Source organism: Harpia harpyja, chromosome 3 (assembly GCF_026419915.1).
Source record: "Harpia harpyja isolate bHarHar1 chromosome 3, bHarHar1 primary haplotype, whole genome shotgun sequence".
Classification (NCBI taxonomy): domain Eukaryota; kingdom Metazoa; phylum Chordata; class Aves; order Accipitriformes; family Accipitridae; genus Harpia; species Harpia harpyja.
In genome coordinates this window covers 57,990,056-58,011,347 of record NC_068942.1, presented here as the reverse complement: position 1 = coordinate 58,011,347, position 21,292 = coordinate 57,990,056, and the positions used below count along the sequence as shown (strand labels likewise).

General features: G+C 50.5%; 1 protein-coding gene across 1 annotated transcript; it reads left to right on the top strand.

Moving 5' to 3' along the window:
* The first annotated feature begins 13,413 nt into the window (after nt 1-13,413).
* ZDHHC22 (zinc finger DHHC-type palmitoyltransferase 22) lies at nt 13,414-20,692 on the top strand. The gene is made up of 2 exons (XM_052782813.1): nt 13,414-14,380; nt 18,642-20,692. The coding sequence occupies exons 1-2, from the start codon at nt 13,819-13,821 to the stop codon at nt 18,905-18,907; spliced, it is 828 nt and encodes a 275-aa protein (XP_052638773.1). The 5' UTR covers nt 13,414-13,818; the 3' UTR covers nt 18,908-20,692.
* Nucleotides 20,693-21,292: the final 600 nt, after the last annotated feature.

Below are 21,292 nucleotides of genomic sequence, written 5' to 3'. Positions count from 1 at the left end.
GCAATGATGCTTTGAGCAATGAAAGATTGATTGGAGAGATACCGGAGAAAAGTGATGGTAGTTTTAATGAGAATGTCAGTGGATTATGGGGGAAGGATGTAAGCTGACAGGCTGAGTCAGGAGAGCCAGCGAGGAAGATGCACATCATGTAATGAACCATATTACCATTCTGGCCCAATGCAGGGCTCTGCGTGCAGGCTGTGCCTCTGCCCACATGCTTGGCCTTCCTGGGAGCAAACGCTCAATGCACTGATGTTCTCCCCGGCTAAAATAGTTGCCAGCAGTGCAGCTAGCTAATGCATGGTGGTGCAATCCTTTATGAAAGTCATTAACTCTAAATAGGCTGTCTCATATACAAAACATTCAACAAAAACATCTTTGCTCGTTGGCCTTTCCTCCATGTACAGAATAGCATCAGAATGAAAAAAAGACCAGAAGGAAAGAAAAAGAAAGGGCTCTCCTAGATCAGAAGAGGGATCTGTGTAGACTAGCATTCTGTTTCTGGAAGCGGCTGGTAGCAAACACCTTAAGAAGAGCATAAGAACAGAGCGGGAGGACAATGCTCCTGCAGTGTCCTCTCCCACTCACCAGCACGAGGCTTCCTGCACCAGCAAATACATCATTCTCGAAAGAGATGCAGCAGCCATATAAAATGTGGGCATTCACAACACCTTGCAGCAAGGTGTTCGCCAGATAAGCCATATGTTGTGTGAAGAGCACGACATCTCCTCGTGGCTCTTCTGACCCACTTACCAGCTACTTTCACCCACTTCTCAGCCTGGAACATGCAGTGAACGTTTGAGCCTAGTCATCAGCAAATAATTATTTATTAATTTCCCTGCTCATGCTGCTGGCTTTACCTATAGGTTTACTGCATGTATAATTTAGCATCTTCAACTTCATTCATCATGATCTTTGCACCTCCTTTCTCCTCCCCTCCTTTCCACATGCACTGAAATGAAGCTACCACTCAGGTGAGGCAATATGGGGTTTATCAGGCTGGAGTTACACCAGGGAGGAGCTGGGAACACTCAACTGAACTGAAACTAGAAGGGAAATGTGAGTGAATGACATGCTATTAATGGCTAATAATGCTACCCCATGACAAAAGCAGAGTCCTGAAACACTGGTGGTCACTGATGATCATGGCCCTGCTTCTGGTCCCTCATCCAGCCTCCCAGGTAGCTCAGCAACTGGCAGCTCTGCCACTGCTTCAGGACACCTCCAAGAGCCCCAGAGAGAGGTCTAGCACCCTGAGACGAGGCAGATGCAGCGGCTCATTTGCTCCCTGTTGGTGACCAATGTAATATGTGGTGTAACAAACAAGGAGAAAGCACTGGAGCTCCTGAGCAAAAGCTTGGAGAACTCCTGGAGCACATTTAGCCATGTTGCAACAGAGCATGAATCACTGCAGCAGGTGAGATTCACACCTGATGCAGCTTTTATCCTCCTGCAGTGAGGACTGCAGACCTCATCAGTGGCAATTTGGGGAGCTGTGGGTGGGGGATGCTGCTCTGCAGGTGGATCTTGCTGTTGGTGAAAGCGCTGCCCTCCCAAGGGAGAACACAGTCGTGGGGCTGGGGGCTCCCCAGCAGAGCTGGAGAGGGAAGCAGGGCAGAGGTCTCTCTTGGGTCGTGACAGCAGGCTCCCATCTCACATCCACAAATGTCCTCAACCTGCTTGACTCCTGAACCATGATGGTGGCAGCTCCATGCTGTGGGTGACCCAGGGAAGAGATGTGTAAACTGGCCGCTTGTGGCCCCCAGCCCCCCCCCCCCCCGCAGCACTGCTGCACCCTGCACTGCCCCCATCTCAAAGCAGGGCTCCCACTCTCCTACCCCTTCCGTATCTTCAGCCTCCACTGAAAACTCTCTCCACCCCACACCATTTGCCCCACTATTGCCTTTTGTGTGCCATGAGGGACGGAGAGTTGGGCCCAGAAGAGCTGACTGTTGCAGGATGTATGCTCCGTGCGCGTCACTGGCTGGTGCCTCCCGACTGTCCCAGACAGGGCAGCGTCTCAGCGGTCTGCTTAGGTGAGCAGGGGGCTGTGGGCCAAGCAAGCTCCCTGAGCTCTGCAACCCAGTGGGCTGACAATACAGCACCATGGCATCACATACAATGTGTGGTACAGGCCTGGTTATACCCACTGACCTACACCTCTTGCTCAGCTGATTCATTCCCCACGGTGCAGTTCCTAGCACTTTGCCCAGTTTGTGTTAGCCTCTGACAAGATGGCATTTTTGATAAGAAGCGGGTTGGAGCCAGCCGAACCTTCAGGTTGTTTGTCTTGGCCGTGCAAGCAGGTACGGTAGGAAAAGTCAGTTGCGCTGGAGTGAGTTTAGTGGCCTTGTGCCGATTTCCTCCCTGTGCAGCCCCTTCATTTGCTACTCCTTCCCCAGGGGCCAGGTGATGAAGGCTTTGGGGAGGTGACTCCGTCCCACCCCGGCAGGGAGGGTGGGATCGCTGCTTCCCTTTACCTTGGTCACTGCTCCACTGCCTTCAGGCGCTTCTCTGGTAAGGGAGAGCATAGGAAGGGGTCATCACGCTTGCCTGAAGACGACCCTCTTTGCCTGTGCCTGCGTCTTCCCGCGGGAGTTGCCCAATGACGGCTGACGGCCGGGCCTCTCTCCCCGACCCGCAGGGCCCTTCAGCCGCCCAGGGGAGGATCTGCCTGGGGCGGGGGGGGGAGCACCATGGCTACCCGGGTAGGAGCGGTTATTGCAAGGGGCTCGGCCGGGCTTTCCGGGGTGGGACTGCGGGCAGGGCTGCGCCCCCCGCCCGCCGCCGCTCCCGGCGGGCTCCCAGCGCCACCTGCCGCCTCGGCCGGGCATCCCCGGCGCCGGTGCCGGGGGGGGTGCTCTCCTGTCCTCGTGTGCCAGCCCATCCCCAGCACCCCCGGGGGCCGTTCCGCAGGAGGTGACAGGCTCACCCGTCATAGGCGGACCTGCGGCTCTTCCTCGACTGCGAAGGTGCCGGAGAGGGGCCAGCGGCGGCCCTGGAAAACCGGGGCGGGGGCGGTAGCTGGGTGCCCGGGGAGGTCCGACGAGAAGTGCCGGGGTTGGGAGGGTGCTTGGGAAGCCGGTGCCTCCTGCACAAAGGCCCTCTCATCCCGGCGATCACGCCAGCCCCTCTGCTGGCTCTTTCTGACCCCGACCACCCTTGTTCTTTCCAGGTTTTGCATCACACCGAAGGCCCCTCCATCCCCACAGCGTCATCTCTTCCGCTCCCGTTTCCCAGTTCCTTTCAGTCCTGCCCTCGGCACTGTGCCAAGGCCCCTCCTGCCCGAGCCCTCCCCAGGGCTTCCCCTGGCCCCGGTCCCCTCAGAGCCCCCAAAGTGGCCATGCCCCTGCTCCCCACTGCACGGCAGCTGCTCCGCTCCCTGGGCACAGCCTGCCCGCTGCCCCCTCCAGCTCTGTGGGGCAGCCCCCTTTCCCCAGCTGTGAGTGAAGCAGATCCTGGCTTCTGCTTCTGGTTTAATCCAGTTTTTGGAAACCCGGGTACTAGCTGTGCTTACCCCAAATCCACCAGACGGGAATCTGAGGGAAGCGAGTGAAGACAAGTCTGGAGAAAGTCCAAGGCTCACTGCTGTGGGACTCCTCCTTTATATTTATTCCTCATTTTTCTGTTTCCTCCCATAACTCTTCACTGGGTCTTCAGAGGTGAATAATTCACCTCCCTCCTTCCTGTTTACACTGCGGTCCTCTGTAGTCATCTTCTGCAGTTCTCCACTGCGGAGGGCCACTGCTTCTCCACTGCAGTACTCTGCTGGGTTTTCCTCATTCAGTCACTGCCCCTGCGAGGAGGAGGGAGAGTAAGGCCGAAGGTGCCATCCCCACAGCAGACGCCACACCGGCTCTGTAGGCCCTGGACCACCATTGGCCTTTGGAGATGCCCAGAAGCTTGGCGATAAGGGAAATCACCATCTGACAGGAGCATGACCTTTCTTCAGGCAAACTGATGTGTGGTTGCCCTTGATACGGTGCCATCAGGCCAACCTTGGGCTTAATCAAAGCAGTGATGAGGGCTTCATTTGTTTGATACCAAATCCATCAGGTAGTTCCTGGAAACTGGCAAACAGCTACCTATGATCAAATCGCGGCTTTCTTTTCCATCAGTCAAGAAACGGAAGTAGCATCTCAATTATTTTTCCTTGGCTCATTTAGGGAGATGATATTACTGAATGAAGGTTTACCCTTCAGCCCTGCCCAGGCCAGAAGGGGTATTGGCCTCAGGGGCCTGGTGTTTGCTCCCAACATCTGTAGGGATATCTCAGCCCCCTGCCCCGGCACAAAGAAAGAGTTGCCTCCCCTGGGAGTCCAGGCCACATGGGGGCTGGAAACAGGTAAACATGGGGCTGCCTCCAGCCTCCTCAGGGGAGGGCCTGATTCTGCCTCTCATCCTCTTCCTGAACAGGGCTTTGAATTTCTTTTTTTAGAGCAAATTCCACCCCAGGAAAAGATGCTGTTCATCACCAGCAGGGACAGAGAGCTGCCCAGAGGACGTCCTGGCTGGTGATGGGGCTGAACAGATGTCTAGCTTGGGGCTGCACAGAAAGAACCTTGACCTGCTCAGGGATCAGTGTGGGAATCCACTCCACGTGAGCACCCAACTGGCAGGGATAACGGCCCTTCTTCTGCACCAAGTCCAGGGCTTAAACTTGTGCTCAGAAAGTTAAGTGCCTGGGCTCTAGCTCCTCCTAAACCTGCCAGAGTTTGAGCCCAGCATCTTTCATACCAAACTACCTGATGGGATGGGATGGGACTGGCTCCTTCAATGGAGCTGGGCAACCATGTGTAAGGCATGTGGGGACAGAGAAGAGCAAGAAGCAAGATGGTGTTTGACTTGGCATTGGGTGGCTGGAGGCCTGGTCTCTGCTCCAAGTGCTGCTGGTGCATTTTATGTAATGAATCATAAATGGAAACTGCACCCACTGGGGTGGGTGGAAATGAAGCAGGCGGAATCTGGCCTCTGTGCAGCAAACAACTAGTCAGTTAAAATCATTGCCACCTGCAGTGTGGCTGGGGTAGTGGTTGTGTGCAGTGCATCTAGTGCACTAGTGGATAGCTAGCGTTTTTGCAGAGCCAAAGTAATTTAAGAACTGCTCTTACAGACCCACTGGAGGAACACCTTGATGGCAGGGGCAGCAGCCGTGTGATGGCGGGGAGAGAGATTGCTTCTCCCAGTGCACTGCTGCGGCAGGGAGGAGGATTAATCCAAGTCTATTTTCTGGAATTGATTTAACACTGTGTTCATTTATCTGCAGCTCCTGCTGAAACATTTCATATTTCAGATCTGATTTCACTGTTTCCAAGGCTGAAAGGCTTCTCTAGGGAGCAGCAGTTCTGCAAGAGAACAACAAGTAGGAGCCCTAGGGAAGCAGCAAAAGGGAAGGAATATTTTATCTTTAGTAACTGGTCATTTCCATTTCGGAGGCAGTGAAAGAAGAACCATCTGGTGGGTGCTGAATATTCACTATGTAAACAGTAACTCGGTTATGAATATGTGCATGTGTTATTGTTATTTATTATTTATAGGATTCCCTAGGTGTGCATGACACTTCAGAAGCAGAAAGGAAGACCAGGGCTCTTGCACCTTGATGTGCCCAATATAAATTTGACACAGAGCTCAACGGCAACAAAGCATGGCAGATGAGGGCTGGGGGTGGGGAGGAAGATGCCACCCCTGTGACAAAGGGCAGTGTACAACTTCTGGAGCAGTAGCTGCTCCTGCTGACAGCAGATTGCTTCAGATGACCACCCTCACATATTCATGCCCATCACTCTGGGTTTTAATCCTCCCCTGCAATAAACAACATTTACATTTATCATTTTAATTCTCTGCTTCTTAAGAGCTCTGCTCCAGCAGTGTCCTGCCTGGAAATGATGCAGAACAAAAGGAACCTCGGTCCAATACCTTTCCTCACTGTGGTATTCACCTGGGGGTGATGGGACTGCTCAGTTGGCTTGAGCTTTATGGCTCAGGAGCTTCAAATCAGTCAGCTGAAACAAAAAGAGACATTTTATTGTGCACTTCTCCTGCTAGCCAAAGTATCTTGAAAGCAAGGAGAAGAGTCCCATCAAATCCCAGGATGATACCTTGTTGTCAGAGTATAATGTCTGATACTGAAGCCTGCCGGGGATGATGGGAATTTGAGAGCACACAGACACCCGCATAGGATGCTCAGAGCTCTGCAGGAAGAAATGCCTGTAGTACTTCTCCCTTCTCTTGTCCTTCCTTTTCTTTTCACTGCTTGAGCTTTTTTCCTATGGAGGTATTTGCCACAGCATTCAGCCATTCCTCTGGTGCCGAGCCAGTATTGTGGGCAGGGTTTGATGAGGGGGACAGCCATAGGCACTGAAAGGGAAGGATCTTGGGTCCCTTAGGGAGAGACTCCCCACACTGTTATGGGGACAGGGCTCAGGGGCACCTGCAGGGCCAGGGGGATGGCGGAGTGGGTGCACCACAGTCAGGGACAACAGCCCTGGCCTGAGCTCAGGCCCATATGTGCCTTCCCTCCTGCAACATTCCCTTCCCACTTATAATTAACATTTTCTCTTCCTGCTGTTACTCTCTGACACACTGAACTTTACTTGACGGCACAAGTTTGTTTCCTCACACCACCAGCAAGCAGCAAATGAGTCAAATGTCGATTTTTGCGACAGCTTTCCTAACACAGCAGGGCATGCCATAAATTGTGACTTAGTGCTCATTTCAAACAGGCCTGGTGCTTTGTTGCATGGGCCAGCTAGAAGAGCCCAGGGCATCATCAACGACGCGATATCCCAACTCCTTGGAAACACGTTGCCCGTTGGTCTTTCTCCTCTGCTCCCAAAAAGATATTTAGTTGTTTATATGACTCCAAGAATGAGGGAGATGATAGGCTAGGAAGGTCAGGGAGACACGTAAGGACTTTCACACAGGATGAGGCAATGTTAGTGACTGCTCTGATTTTTTGTGGCAAGAGCTCTATATTCCTTGTAGAGCACCTGTAAACAGCTGGTATCCTGCAGTCGCAGGACTCCCCCTGTTAGTCATCACCAACATCAGAGGAATGTATCCATCGTGGCAACTCCTTGGTTGCAGGAGGAGCAGTCCCAGGTAGCCAGCACCAACTCAGGCAAAGCACAGAAAAGCAAATCAGCTAATGTTTTGCAGGATGGCCTTCCTTGCACCCTAGGCATCAAGCCCTGTTTTTAAAAAATACGGTGAGTTGGAAGACCCCTAAGACACATTTTAGAAAGCAACCAGTTTTTTCCTTGTCTAAATATACCCTTGGTGCTCACACTACTGGGGCTGCACCTCAGTCTTGGACTTTCTGGCAGAAATGACAACAGCCTGGACTGTGCAGTGGGTTGCTATTCGGATGTTCAGAAGGTGGGTTTTGTTCAATAGACATAAAACATCTTTTACAGCCTACTCAATAACTCATTTTTCATTTGGAGGCAACTGACCCTTTGTCAAGAAACCTTTCATTCTGTCTTCTGAAGTGCTGGAAATCCATTTGCTAAAGAACATTGTCACAGGGAAAGGTGGAGAACAAGCCCTTTTGAGGAGTGGGGTTCTAGGTGCATTTTTTTTTCCCCTCAGTTCCATTTCTTCTCTTCATTCACATGGCTTATTGACCTGAAAATGTCTCTCAAGTACAAAGATACAGCAAGCCATGGATATGTCGTTAGGTGGCAGATTATTTACTCATTTACTTTAGAACTGTCTGGATTAGTTTTCAATGTATGCCACTATCTGAATCGTAACATGTCCCTGCATAAATACATTGTACACCAAGCATTACCTCCTAGCTTAGTTTTACGCTGAATGATAAGCTGGGAGATTTGTAATGAGAAAACAGCAGCTGTATCAGCCTGGGGAAGGCTTGGCACACTGAGGCAGGAGGTTTGGCTGTATAAAATCCCTCTCTTTCCCAACACTGTCCTTGAAGGAAGGAGAAGGGGAGGGCAGGTGAAGATTGGCCAGATGGGAGCTGAAAAAAAGGTTCAGTAGCTTAAGTCATAAATTCAAATACAGCACACGCTTGACAGTGTGCTAAAGTCATGGCCATCTGTCAACCATTTAGTTACCATCTCTTCCCTTGTTAATAAGTGTCCTCCTCACTGAAACCCCCAGCACAACTGATACAGCACAACCGGCAATCTACATCAAAATGATTAAAAGCCGGCTACATGAAACGACGCTGTCAGTCTGTCTGACCTCAGTGCTGGGTGCCCCTCAGCTCTCAGGTACTTGAACAACAGAAACAATACCCCAGATCCTTCAGTCTTCCTTTCAGAGGTTTCCAAAACACAACCCAAGAGGAAAGACTGAAGGAATAGGGTGGCTTCTTCTAGAGAATACGTGGTAGCTACTTTCAAGTGTGTAAAAGACTGCAGAGAGGAAAGGATTCATCTTTCTCTGTATCCGCTGGGCATGAGATAAGGGCTAAGGCCTTAGACTGCTGCAAGGGAGTGTCAAGTTAGGCATGAGGAAATACTCTGAAAGGATAACAATGAACTGAATGGATTGCCTGGGGGTGGTGGAGAATCTCCATCACCAGAGATCTTCAGGACATGATCAGACTCTTGTCTGCAAGGGATAGGTATACTTGGGGCAAGGATACAGAGGAACTGGGAAAGATGGTTGAGTTGGCCTCTGAAGGTCATTTCTCACTATAAGAGCTTAGCATTAGATTTCTGTTTCGGGAAGATCAGGTCCATCCCAGCAACCTCAGTAGTATAACCCAGAGCTGAATAAGGAAAGGACTGATCTCCTTTTCCCCCTCGGTGTTCATGTCTCCACCTAGGCAGATTTGAATCTGGTCAGCATAAAGGCACACAGCTCTGCTGCCATCCATGCTGTATTTGTTTCATTGCTAAACTGAAGACACCAGGCCTCGCCTGCTACTTTTTGTGGCCATGCAACTTTACCTAACCAAACAGGAAACCTCTCCAGACATTGTGGACATTCAAATTTTGAAAACTGGAAAAAGGAAAAAAAAAAACCACAAAAACTTCATAAGGCTTGTATTTAAGTGATAACTTAAGGCAAGCAGCACTGGGTTTACCACAGAGAGCATTCATTTCTTCCAAACTATCACAGCAAATAACAGAGATTAACTCACTCATTTCAGAGAAAAATCACCATCAGACTGTGTCTTGGATGCTAAACTAATGGGGCTGTCTGAGGCAATGCACATTTTGAGTTGGAAGAAATTATACATAATCTGGGATGCAATTTAAAGCGAGACCTTGAAAGGTGTTGAACAGGCTGTATCAGAGCATGGCATCGACTGGAACTGTATTTTATTCTGCTTAAAACATCTGAACACATGGAACTAGGAGATCCGGGGGCCAAGCTGTCATCTGCCAGTCATCATCAAGTGTAGCCCAGGTTATTGAAGTAGGAGATGAAAACACCAGCTGGCTGACAACTGTATAGATTATGCCAGTGGCTTCCCACCCCACTTGCTAAAGGGACATATTGGGAAAGGGTCCATACCAGAGAAAGCCCTTCTACACAACTGGCCAGCATGGGAGAGTGGAGTGGCGACACTCAGCGACATCAAGGCTGGAGTGAGAGAGAGGGACTGGCTGCGGTATGCTGTGCTAATTTCTGGAGAACATCTGCACAGTAGGTAATAACAACAATAGATTGCTCTTACAGTTGTTCCTCATGCCCATCTGTCAAGGTCTTCCAGAGAAAGGCACATAGCATAATCCCTACCCTATTCAAAAGACAGGAAAACCTTGACACATGGGTGATTTACCTATGGTTGAAAAGCAGGATGGGAAATACTCCATCTCCTGGGTCACTACCAGACTCTGTTCAGGGAAACTCTATCTCTCCAGAGAAGGAAAAGGGACATAATATTTCTGAATGCCACACATCCAAGTTCTCTTGTGATGATGATTTTACAGCAGGAGAAAATAAAATTTCTGCAGTAAATATTGTTTCTTTTTAATGCTTGCTCATTATTCACTTACTCCCTGTGCTAATCTCCCTATTTATCCATCTCTCTCTTATATACACATGCACGTGCATAGGCAAATTCATCCCCAGACAACTTCTCCCCCATCCTGCCAACAGCTCATCATATCAACACAGCAACACTGAAAGAGGAATTTTTTCTACTATATTCTAAAATATGAAGCCAGTATTTTGACAGTGACAAATCATAAGCATCAATTTGCAGGAGCATTTTAATGAGAATTGGGGGGATAATCTGCTTCACCATTCTTCCCTTCCCTTCCCTTCCCTTCCCTTCCCTTCCCTTCCCTTCCCTTCCCTTCCCTTCCCTTCCCTTCCCTTCCCTTCCCTTCCCTTCCCTTCCTTCCCTTCCCTTCCCTCTCCTTCCCTCTCCTTCCCTCTCCTTCCCTCTCCTTCCCTCTCCTTCCCTCTCCTTCCCTCTCCTTCCCTCTCCTCTCCTCTCCTCTCCTCTCCTCTCCTCTCCTCTCCTCTCCTCTCCTCTCCTCTCCTCTCCTCTCCTCTCCTCTCCTCTCCTCTCCTCTCCTCTCCTCTCCTTTCCTCTCCTTTCCTCTCCTTTCCTTTCCTTTCCTTTCCTTTCCTTTCCTTTCCTTTCCTTTCCTTTCCTTTCCTTTCCTTTCCTTTCCTTTCCTTTCCTTTCCTTTCCTTTCCTTTCCTTTCCTTTCCTTTCCTTTCCTTTCCTTTCCTTTCCTTTCCTTTCCTTTCCTTTCCTTTCCTTTCCTTTCCTTTCCTTTCCTTTCCTTTCCTTTTCCTTTCCTTTCCTTTCCTTTCCTTTCCTTTCCTTCCCTTCCCTTCCCTTCCCTTCCCTTCCCTTCCCTTCCCTTCCCTTCCCTTCCCTTCCCTTCCCTTCCCTTCCCTTCCTCTTTCCCTTCCTCTTCCCCTTCCCCTTCTCTTCCCCTTCCCTTTCTCTTCCCCTTCCCTTTCTCTTCCCCTTCCCCTTCTCTTCCTCTTCCCCTTCTCTTCCTCTTCCCCTTCCCTTTCCTTTACTATTCCTTCCTTCCTTCCTTTCTTCCCCTTTGGCTACAGCTTGTGCTGCTCCCTACGCAGGCAGGATTAATGTCTTTCATGAGATGCAGTCCCTTCAGTCAGGAGTCTTTCATGACATGAAAAGGTTTCTCTGTAATTTTTTTTATTATTATTATTTTGATGTAAGCTGTTAAAACATGGAGAAAACACTGTCTTATTATTTAAAGATAAAATCCAGGCTGGGTCACGTATCTCTATTGCAAGGCTCAGTCTACTTCAAATTGATGAGTTGAGGGAATATTGGAGGATTTTTATTCTCAGTAGTCGTGACAGGAGAATGAGGGAGGTGGGAGTGAAAGCTAGATGGGTTCTGAGCAGCTTTCCCTCCAGTTCTGCCAAAGGTGTCTCTTAGTTGTTCGTCACTGCAGATCCAGTGCCTACAGGCTTGGTTTACACTTGCTTTTATTATTGCCACTGTTTTTCTCAGAAATGTTGAATCATGAACGTTATCTGGGAGAAAAAAGTTATTTCTGATAAAGAACCCTTGCACACTCGCTTGCTGTCACCACCCTCCGTGCTAGTGCACGTGCAGGAGACAAATGCAGCCACTCTCCCCTCCAGGCCGCTCTCCCAAGAAACTGAGACATGAAGCACACTTTAATTTTGCTCTGAACCTTCAGGCAAAGGGAGAGTTTCTTTTGGAGAAGCAAAGTCTGTGCTGAGGGGCTGGCCAGTAAGCCTAAGACCTAAGATTAGGTTAAACCCGTCTTTCTTTGACTTTTGATCAGCGCAGAGTTTGACTGTCTCCAGGGGCAAAGCTGCAGCCCAGCAGCCGCCTTCTCTCCCCTTCTCCTGTCATGAGTGGTGGGAGAGAGGGATGCTTTTCCTCAGAGCTGGGAGGGTGCAGCACGTAGGTGTGTAGCAGAGTGAGAGGCTGTGCACAGCGCCTGTGTAGACAGTACAAGGACTGCGTGGGTGGGCAGGGGGGGTGGGGTGAGGGTGTGCAGCTCTCAGAGGGCAAACACACGTCTGCAAAGCTTCTGCCAGCATGTCATACTGCCCAGGCACCACCTGCCCAGCTCAAAGCCTTTCCTAGCTACCTGCTGTTGTGCAAAGGTGCCCTGCAAACCCGGGGAGGCTTTGAACCTGCAGAGACTCTCCCCCAGATTTTCCCTTGCCTCAGATGCTGGTTCCAACAGGGGCAGCTTTGGGGCGGCAGGGAGACACGCTGAAGCCTCACCTTGCCCCCCTCACCCACATAGTGGGAAGGAAGGATGCTCTGCGGGCTGGAGAGGGCAGGACGTCCCTTCCCGCCGCCTGCTCTCCCCGTGGGACTTGTCAGGACCTCGGAGCCCCAAGCACACCCTTCTCCTCCCCGGGGCCCCGGGTGATGCTCGGGGGGAGGCGGAGGGACCCGTCGGCCGTGCGGGTGGTGCTGAAGGGACAGCTCCGGGGCTGACGGGCCGGGCGGGGCCGGGGCCGGGGCCGGGGCAGGGACACGGGCGGGGACTCGGGCAGTGGGAGCCGACAGAGTGGACAGAGTCGGGGGAGGGAGAGGACCGGGCAAGAACAGGACTGGGGAGGGAGATAGAGACAGGTGGGGAGAGGGACAAGAGAGGACAAGGGCTGAAAAGCGCAGGGACAGAGAGAGAGAGACAGGGGAGGAGACGGACAGAGACATACGGGGCAGGCACGGGGCGGGGGGGACGGGACAGAGACAAGGCCGAACCGAGCGGGACAGCAAAAGGGCAGGAGGGGAGAGGGAGGGCGGGCGCTGGGCTGTGCTCCGGCTCGGCTGCCGGGGGGCTCTCGGCATGGCCGGGGGCGGCCGCCGCGCAGGCTGGTAGCGGCGGCTCCGCCGGCGCCAGACACGCCGGTAACCGGGCGGCACCCCTCCGCGCCCGGGGACAAGGGGACTGCAAGGTGGCGGCGTGCAGCCCCCCAGCGCCGCGGGGCCGAGGCGGGCCCGACCCCCCGGGCCGCCGGGGCTTCGCAGACACCGCGGCGCTGGGGAGCCCCTGGGGCTGCCGGCGAGGGGGTGCTCGGGGTGCCGGGGCACCCACACCGCCACCCGGCTAGCTCTCCGCTGCGGTCGGTCCCCCGGGCTTTCCCGTGCCCTGGAGATGCAGGCTGAGCCCCGGGGCCGGGGGTGCCGGGGCCGGGGGTGCCCGCCCGGTCGGCGGGGATACGCCGTGCCCGGCCGGAGCCGCGGCTGCGGCTGCGGGGCCGCCCCGGCTCGTTAGCCCAGCGCCGCAGGTTGCATCCGGACAGCACTTGACCAGCTGTTTTGTGCATTTTCTAATTTCGTGCCGAGCAGGGCAGCGGTCATAGAGGTAATCTGTAGATCCGTGGCTTTAAAGGATAAATTAGAGCATTGGATTTGATCCGTATTGCAGTGGATTAGAGCAACCTCTCCCCCCTCCCCTTCTCCTCCCCCCCCCCCTTCAATTCACTCCCCCCTCCTCCAGCACCACCTTTTTTCCTCTCATGCAATACCAAAACTGACCCTGCCTGGCAGAGGGACTCTGCTAGGCGAGCAGAGGGGTGCCCACATCGCTGGAACACCGCGGGAGCCGGCTCTCCCCTCCAGCTCCGCAGCCCCTCCGGGGCATAGCTGCTGCAAGTTCCCCGGAGGCAGACGCCGGGGCCGGGGTGCCTCCTCCGGGCGGCGAGGAGCGGTTGCTGCCCACGGGCTCTCCCTTTGCCCCGGCCCGACAGGGGCCGTGGGGCGGCGGCGAGGGAGAGCGGCCCCCGGAGGGCTTTTCCCGGAGGCAGCGGGGCCGGGACCCGGCAGGAAATGGAAGGATGAAGTGTGCAGCCGAAGCGGTGATGTTCCTTCTCTCCTTGCTTTCCCCTGCAGGAACGTAATCCGCAATGCTAGTTCTCAGGTTGCTCAATGTTATCGCTCCAGCCTACTTCTTGTGCATCTCCCTAGTGACCTTCGTCCTCCAGATCTTTCTCTTCATCCCCAGCATGTTCAGAGACCATTCCACCACCCCACTCTTCTCTCCTGCTCTGCTGCATGGGGCCCTCTTCCTCTTCCTCTCAGCTAATGCCCTGGGCAACTACGTTCTTGTGATCCAGAGCTCCCCTGAGGACTTGGGCAAGGGCTTAAACTTGGGTGAAGGAGCCGAAGTGGTGGCAGACTGGCTGGATGGAAGCAGGTCCCCTGGCTCAGCCTTGCCCAGCACTCACTTCTGTAGACTGTGTGCCAGAGTCACCCAGAGGCATGACCACCACTGTTTCTTCACAGGGAACTGCATCGGGAGCAGGAACATGCGAAACTTCATTATGTTCTGCCTCTACACCTCCTTGGCTTGCCTCGACTCCCTGGTGGCAGGCATGGCTTACATTTCTGCTGCACTCTCCATGTCCTTTGCGAATCCGCTGGCCTTCCTCACTCTTCTGCCTCACTCCATCAGCCAGTTCTTCTCAGGTAAGGACTCCTTCCTCGGAGATGAGGACTGTCTTCCTCCTCCAGGGTTCTCGCCGTTGGGGGGACATGATCTTCCTCAGATAGCTGTGTGTGTGGAGCGGTGGTGGGGAAATGGGCAAGAGGGAGAATTGGCTGTGTTCAACAAAGTCCTCTTTAGAGGCTAGAGACAGGCTTTGCAAAGGACTTTGCTTCACCTGAAATAGAGGCTGGGACCCACTCCAGGTTACAGCCACAGCCCTATTCCTAGTACATTAGGCTCTGGAAGACGCCCCATGAACAGCTTGACGGTGACAGAATAGGGCTATCTGTTGTGCAGGGAGCATGTGTAATTCGATGGAGGAGAGGGATTTCACTCATTGTACTGCAGGTGAGGGGAACCTGCTGCCTGTCCTACAGGATCTGTAGGTTTTCATATCCTACAAGTCTGCAGGCTCCCCATATCCCGGTGGAGATATTCTCATTCTCTTTATCCATGTCCACTCACCCCCTCCACTGTCACCCACCTCCTGTCTCCTGGCAGCACAAACTTACCGAGATCTTGCCATCCTTCCAGCACAGGAGAATTGGGGTTCAGGCAACAGAAACCAGGAGAGGACTTAATGTGACATGATTAGCCACCTCTCTCGTGACCGCAGTCTGGGACATAGGTCCACAGAGAACCAGGGGGAATTCTCTGTGCCTGCTCTTTGCAAGAGCTCCACGTCAAAAGCAAGTATCTCTTTCTCCTTGTCCCCATCCCTTACCCTTCCTTCTGCTTCTCCCCCTTTCCCCTCTCTCTCTGCCCTTCCATAAATCTCCACAACCCTTCCCCTTCCCCCACCTGATTCCACTCCCATAACTCTTCCTCTGCTCTTCCAGCCTTGCCTCTTCACCTTTCAACATGCCCTCAAATTCTCCAATGTCACCCTTTCTCTGTCCAAACCCAAGAGCTAGATAAAACCTGGTCTCAGAGAAGGGACTATGCAGACAGCCTAGACTGTTATTCCACCCTGAAAGTGACTGCAGAAAAATGCCATTTCCCCCCCCTATGCAGCTCATGCCTCACACACTTAGATCTGCTTTTGTTAGACTAAAATAGGTATCCCATATATTTCAGCTTTGCAGATTCAGCCGAGCTCAGTAAGAAGGGCCCGGAGTCTGTTTGTCTCGTGTACCATCACCAGAAGTGTTGATTATGATCTGAGTGTGGAGTCTCCACTGCTGGGGATACAAGAGCCAGAGAGGCCCCAGCTTGCTTTTTGGATTCCAGGCTGGGTTTGCAGGGTTGCCGTCTGAAAACAAACAAGTATCTCTCTACTTGGCAAATCAGCAGATTTGTCATGGTAATCACTGAGAGACAATAAGCATGAAATCCTGCCATGACATTTTTATGGAGTCATTTTTCCAAGTAGAAGAATTTTTGTAAATAATGTTGCACGATTTTCACTAGCATTAGAAACACTGGGAATCCTTTTCCCCTGTGCCTGCTCTGCTCAGCACAGCAGCCCAGGAGGGGGAGCAGGGATGTGGGAGGAGATTATTAAGGAATTAGTTCTCTCTCTCTGACTCTGAGGGCTCATCTGCACTGAGCTGGGTCCTGGCACATGTTTGAAGAGCCACTGAAGTGCCCCAGCTCTGGTGTCAGCAACTGCAGTGACAAAGACAGTGTGTGGGCAGTGCTTGAGTGGGACACAACGGGGCTGGGTGCAGGGCTGGGAACTGGGAGCCAGAACACCCTCGAGAGGCAGCAGCTCCCACCAAACCTCTAGCTCAGCTGGGGTGAGAACTGCTGCCTCACACAGCAATATATGGGTGCATGGTGTCTTGGTTGCTTGGGAGGAAGTGCCTATTGGCTTTCTACCAGCACATTTAACCTCCAGTTCAGGAAAGAAAAACACAGCCTGGAATAATTACCTGGAAGGGTTGTTGTAGGATCCAAACAGAGCATTGCTATAGCAGGGAAAAAACTTTACCCTTCTTCTTCTCCATCATGCTCTCTGCACTGGAGGAGGAGTAAAGGAGGATGAAGGGTGAATCTGCTGGTCTTATGTCAACTGCGTGTTCCCTGCTTTCATGCTGGGAAAATTTTCAGTTGGCTCGTTCTGCCCAGACTGTGCTCGGGCATGGATTTCAGAATCCAACCCAGAGTCTGTAATTTCAGCCTGTGATTCAGCTTTTCTGGCATAGATAATGTATGGCAATAAGCTTGAGATCATACCAGGTCACTCAGAGCAAAAGTGAATCCGAGACTAAAATGGGCTGTGGTGATGAGGGACAAATGGAGAGCACTTTTGTAAACACAGGTCAGATTGGATCCACAAAAGAAATTATAGAAAATGCTTTATGTAGGTAACCTGAAGAAAAGGTTGAAAAAATCATGTATCTGGAATGTACGGCTCAGAGATGCTTAATATTCGCAAATGGAAACAACGGTAATTACTTTCTTGATGTTTAATTTCAGCAGCTCATAGAAATAAAGCTTACAGCCACCTTGCAAAGGCTCTAAAGAAAATAGCTGTCTTTCTCCATACCCCATCTGAATATAAGCTGTAGGAAAGAACAAATGTCCGTCACACTCTGGTCCAGTAAAAGATGGGCAGAGAAGCCCATATTTGGCTCTGGGCTTCCTACCTGATAGATTAAGTTATTCCGACAGAATTGGTATGAGGATTTGTCATCATCCTAGGGGGTTTGTTCTTCCCTTGCTGTATTGCATATGAAGCCCACTGAACTGAATGGGATCTAATGAGAAGGGAAAGATGACATTGCATTTAGGAAGAAAACTGAATGACTCCTGTGCCTTTTTCAAGTGAGGGCAATCTCTGAAAGCTGGAGGCTGTAGTCAGTGTCCTAACAAATCATCCTCAGAGGGGCCTGCTGGCTGAGCCCAAAGCTTGACGTGATTGCCATGGGTCAGCCCCCATCTCTCACTTACAGCACTGCCAGGTGGAGAAGCCGGGATTCATAGATTGCAAAATCAGATGACACCACCTAATCCAGCCTTCTGTAGAAGAGAAGCAAGAGACGCTTATCCAGCCACCCTTGTATTGAACTTAAAACCTGAAGCAGCCACGTACCTGTTTTAGGCAGGACACCTGTACTGCCCACGCAATCCCTGCTCCAGCAGAATTGCTCTTGTAGGGCCTCAGAGCGACCAGAGCTTTCACTGGCCTGAGTCTGCCCCACGGTCTTCCAGAGAGATGGGAGCATGTGAGAGCTTTTTCATTTCTAAACCTCACAGGAACCAGTGAGAGGATATCACCTATTTGTACCAGTATTGACACACATTTAATTCTCTTTGTGTGCCTGCATGTAAATATGGGTGTTTAATAATATACCAATATACACAAAATATGTGTGTACACATTCATATGCACACACAGAGAATATTATTTTAATGGGTTTAGATCTGCCTACGCACTGAAAGGTCACTCAATGATACCTGCTATTATACTAATATTTTCCAGATGGAGTTCTAAAATCATTGTAGAGGAAAGGGCCCACAGAATATTTTTATTTAAATATATTCAGCATAAATATATACTACAAAAACTGTTGAATTAGAATCTTCAGACCTACAAGTATTTTGAGTATTCTAGCAGCAGCTTTAAAAAAGGAATTTGGTTTGTATTTTGGAAAGTTTTCTGTTTCTGTTTCTTGCATTCATATAAAAACTGCCTTTGCCCAATGGTAGGAATGTCATTACCAATTTATTTTTCTTTTTTACTATATTTTATATATATATATATATATTCTTTTATATATATATATATAGTGATGAGAGAGAGAGAAAGAGAATCCCAAATCTTTCTGCCTAGTATTAATGCACACAGTAAGGCTTCTGGAAGCATCTACATGCTGCTGTAGGACTCACATGTCTTTTCAAAAGGAACCTAGAAATCTTAGATGCACTGTGGTGTGCAGGTAGATCCTTAAATAAATTAACCATTCTTCAAAACAGTGCTGAAGTCTTACAGACATGTTTCACTCTGGCTGAATTTGCCCCTGTAATCTAGGTCCTCGCATTAACAGCAGAGGGAGAAGCGTACGTAGACCATTACCATTTTAGTAATTCCCCAGCGGGGTTCATTGCATCAGACGTTACAAAGGAAACAACTTTATATAGTTGGAGCAACCAGCCTGTCTTGCTCCTAACTCCCCGCTTGTGGCCAGAGAACATAGGCAGCTCGTCGGTTCTCAGCGTTGAGTGTTACACTGGCATGTGAGGTGTGTCTAAACTCTTTCTTTTATTGTCCTCCCTCCCCCAACTCTTGGTCTGCAGGAGCTCTCCTTAGCTCTGAGATGTTTGTCATCCTCATGCTCTACCTCTGGCTTGGGATCGGACTGGCCTGCGCTGGCTTCTGCTGCCACCAGATGCTGCTGATCCTGCGTGGGCAGACGCGGTACCAAGTGCGGAAAGGGATGGTGGTAAGAGCCCGGCCCTGGAGGGAGAACCTGCAAGAGGTCTTTGGCAAGAGGTGGCTGCTAGGACTTTTCATCCCTGTGCTGAACGTGGGAAGTGACTACTGTAGGCAGAAAGAGAAATAAAATCCCCAGGCGTGTGTGTGCATCCCATGCACACAACATGTCCCCTGTTCTCTCCCACTGTCTCCTGGATCACTAAAGAGCTGGGCTACTCCATCTCTCAGGCCTGCAGCCTCAGTGGGAGGAAAGGACTGGCTATCAAACAGAATAAATTTAGCATATTAACAAGGAGATCACAAACCATGTAGATGAAGAGATACTGCAGCTTAGTAGTCACATCACTGCACCTGTGTAGGTGGCAACAGTCTTTGAACTAGCAGAAAAATTAGTCAGACCCTCCTGTAGCTTCCTGCCTGAGTCCTCCAGCCCCCAGCCCCATTAGCCACCCTATATAGTCCCTAACGAACCGCAGCAGGACCTTTCAGAGAGCCTGGGCTGTTGTGGTAGACTGCAAAAACACGTGTCTGGTCCTTTGGAGGGTTTTGCAGGGTGCTTTTTTGGCTCTGACACACTTGAGGTAACTTCACAGTACTGAGAAGCCTTTAATGACAGAACTGCAATGCAATCAAGCTGCCCTAGGAGCAGGCTATGCACATGGCTAATGTGGCAGGTAAACCTTCTCTCCACAGGCTAGAAAATCGGGAAGAAAACAAAGAGAAATTCAGAATTTCTCATTTCTGTTCTTGATCTGCTCCCTATGCAATGATATGTCAGGACTCCAGCTCTACTACTTATTTTTAGCAGTCCTTTGCCCAATGACACAGTCCAAGCAAAGCTGCCCTTCTGACTGGAAGCAGCAAGCAGATAAATCATGGTCAGATGGAGGCACAAGGAGAGAAAACTGCAAAGGTGAATGAAAAGGCTGTGTTTGAGAAGCTGTGTGATGAGGCAGGCTACGTGTGCCTGTGAGAGAGAGAGGGAAGTGTGGACACACAGCGAGCTGTCAGGAGGGTGCCAAGAGCCCTGCTGATATGTCTGAGCCCTGATGCATCACCCTCTCGCAGGGGGCACCTGCACCATTAGTGCTGTGAAGAGTTCAAAATCCCAAAGACAGGGAGGTTTTCCAGCTGGTCAGGACACTTCACTTTGCACTAAAACAAACAAAAAAATGTTTACCTCGGACATCGCTGCCACACCGTAGTTACCGGGTCTCCAGGGCAATTCCCTCTCGTGTTGCTGCAGAGGGGTAAATTCATCCATGTTATAACTCCATTAAGGAGGTTAATGGAATTGCTACAGGGATTAATCAGCCTAATGTGTCAGTTGTTTTCTAGCTGCAGCAACAGCTCATGAGATCAGTGCTGAGATCCTATGCTAATAGGTGCCTTAAGAAAGGATACCATGACATCTCTACCAGGATCCCAGCACTGGATTCCCCAGCAGCTGCAACAAGGAGCCTCCATTTTGGCAAACTGCATCAGCTTATGCGGGCTGGATAGGAATTCATTGCTTCTCTTTAATAGGCTGGGGAGTATGCTGACAAGCCGTGAAAAACATTATTTCTTCCTCAGAAACGCTCTCAGTGCATCCCAGGTAGGGGAATGCACCTGCTTTCATCCTTGCGTTTCTCATGAGCCAGAACAGACGCACTCATTCCTACAGGCTTTGTAACTGTCCTTCACTGCTTCACACTTGTATACATGTTTGGATCAATAACAAACAAAGTTTATTGTGATGAGCAGAGTAACCATGAAAATATACTGGAAAAACCCTTAGCTGGATAATTAAAACACGTAGGATATACGTCCTTCCACACTGTGTGTGTTCTCATGAACGTACTGCTGTTCCCATGTGTAATACGCTGTATTTTCACTAACAGTGAACAATAAAAAGTGTTCTGTTTTTTTACATGACCCGTATTGTGCTTTCTGACAGTTCATTAGCTGTCTCTGTACATTTGTTACAGCATACACACGGACATGTTGAAGGAAAAAGTTAGGATTTGTTTATTGGCTTTACCAATAATTCATCATATGATTTTGGACAAGTCCTTTCACCCTTCCTGCTTTAATGTAATGACCAATCTAAAAATGCACCTAATAACCAACTTGCAGACCCATTCTTATTTCTATTTATAAGTTACACTATCAATCTCAACTGAAAGCTACAGGAAAATTAAGCTATTATCATCGCCCACAAACAGCATCTCAACGTAAATTATTCCTTACCGGCACAATGGCATCAAGGTGAGCAGACAGTCACCTTGTCGCTGGAACTGGAGCCAGTGGCTCGTGCCATACACCTCGCCTTGGAAGGATTCCCAGGATTATTCTTATTGCACAGACTGGTTGATCCAACTTCTTCTTTTTCATATATTTCTAAAGGCAACAGGCTCCCAGCATTTCAGCCAGCAGCTTTCTCACGTCAGCAGAGCTTATCGTTTGACACCCTCGCCCTCTGCTTTTGGTGTTGATTGACACTGCAGTCTTGGGCAGCTCACGGCACTAG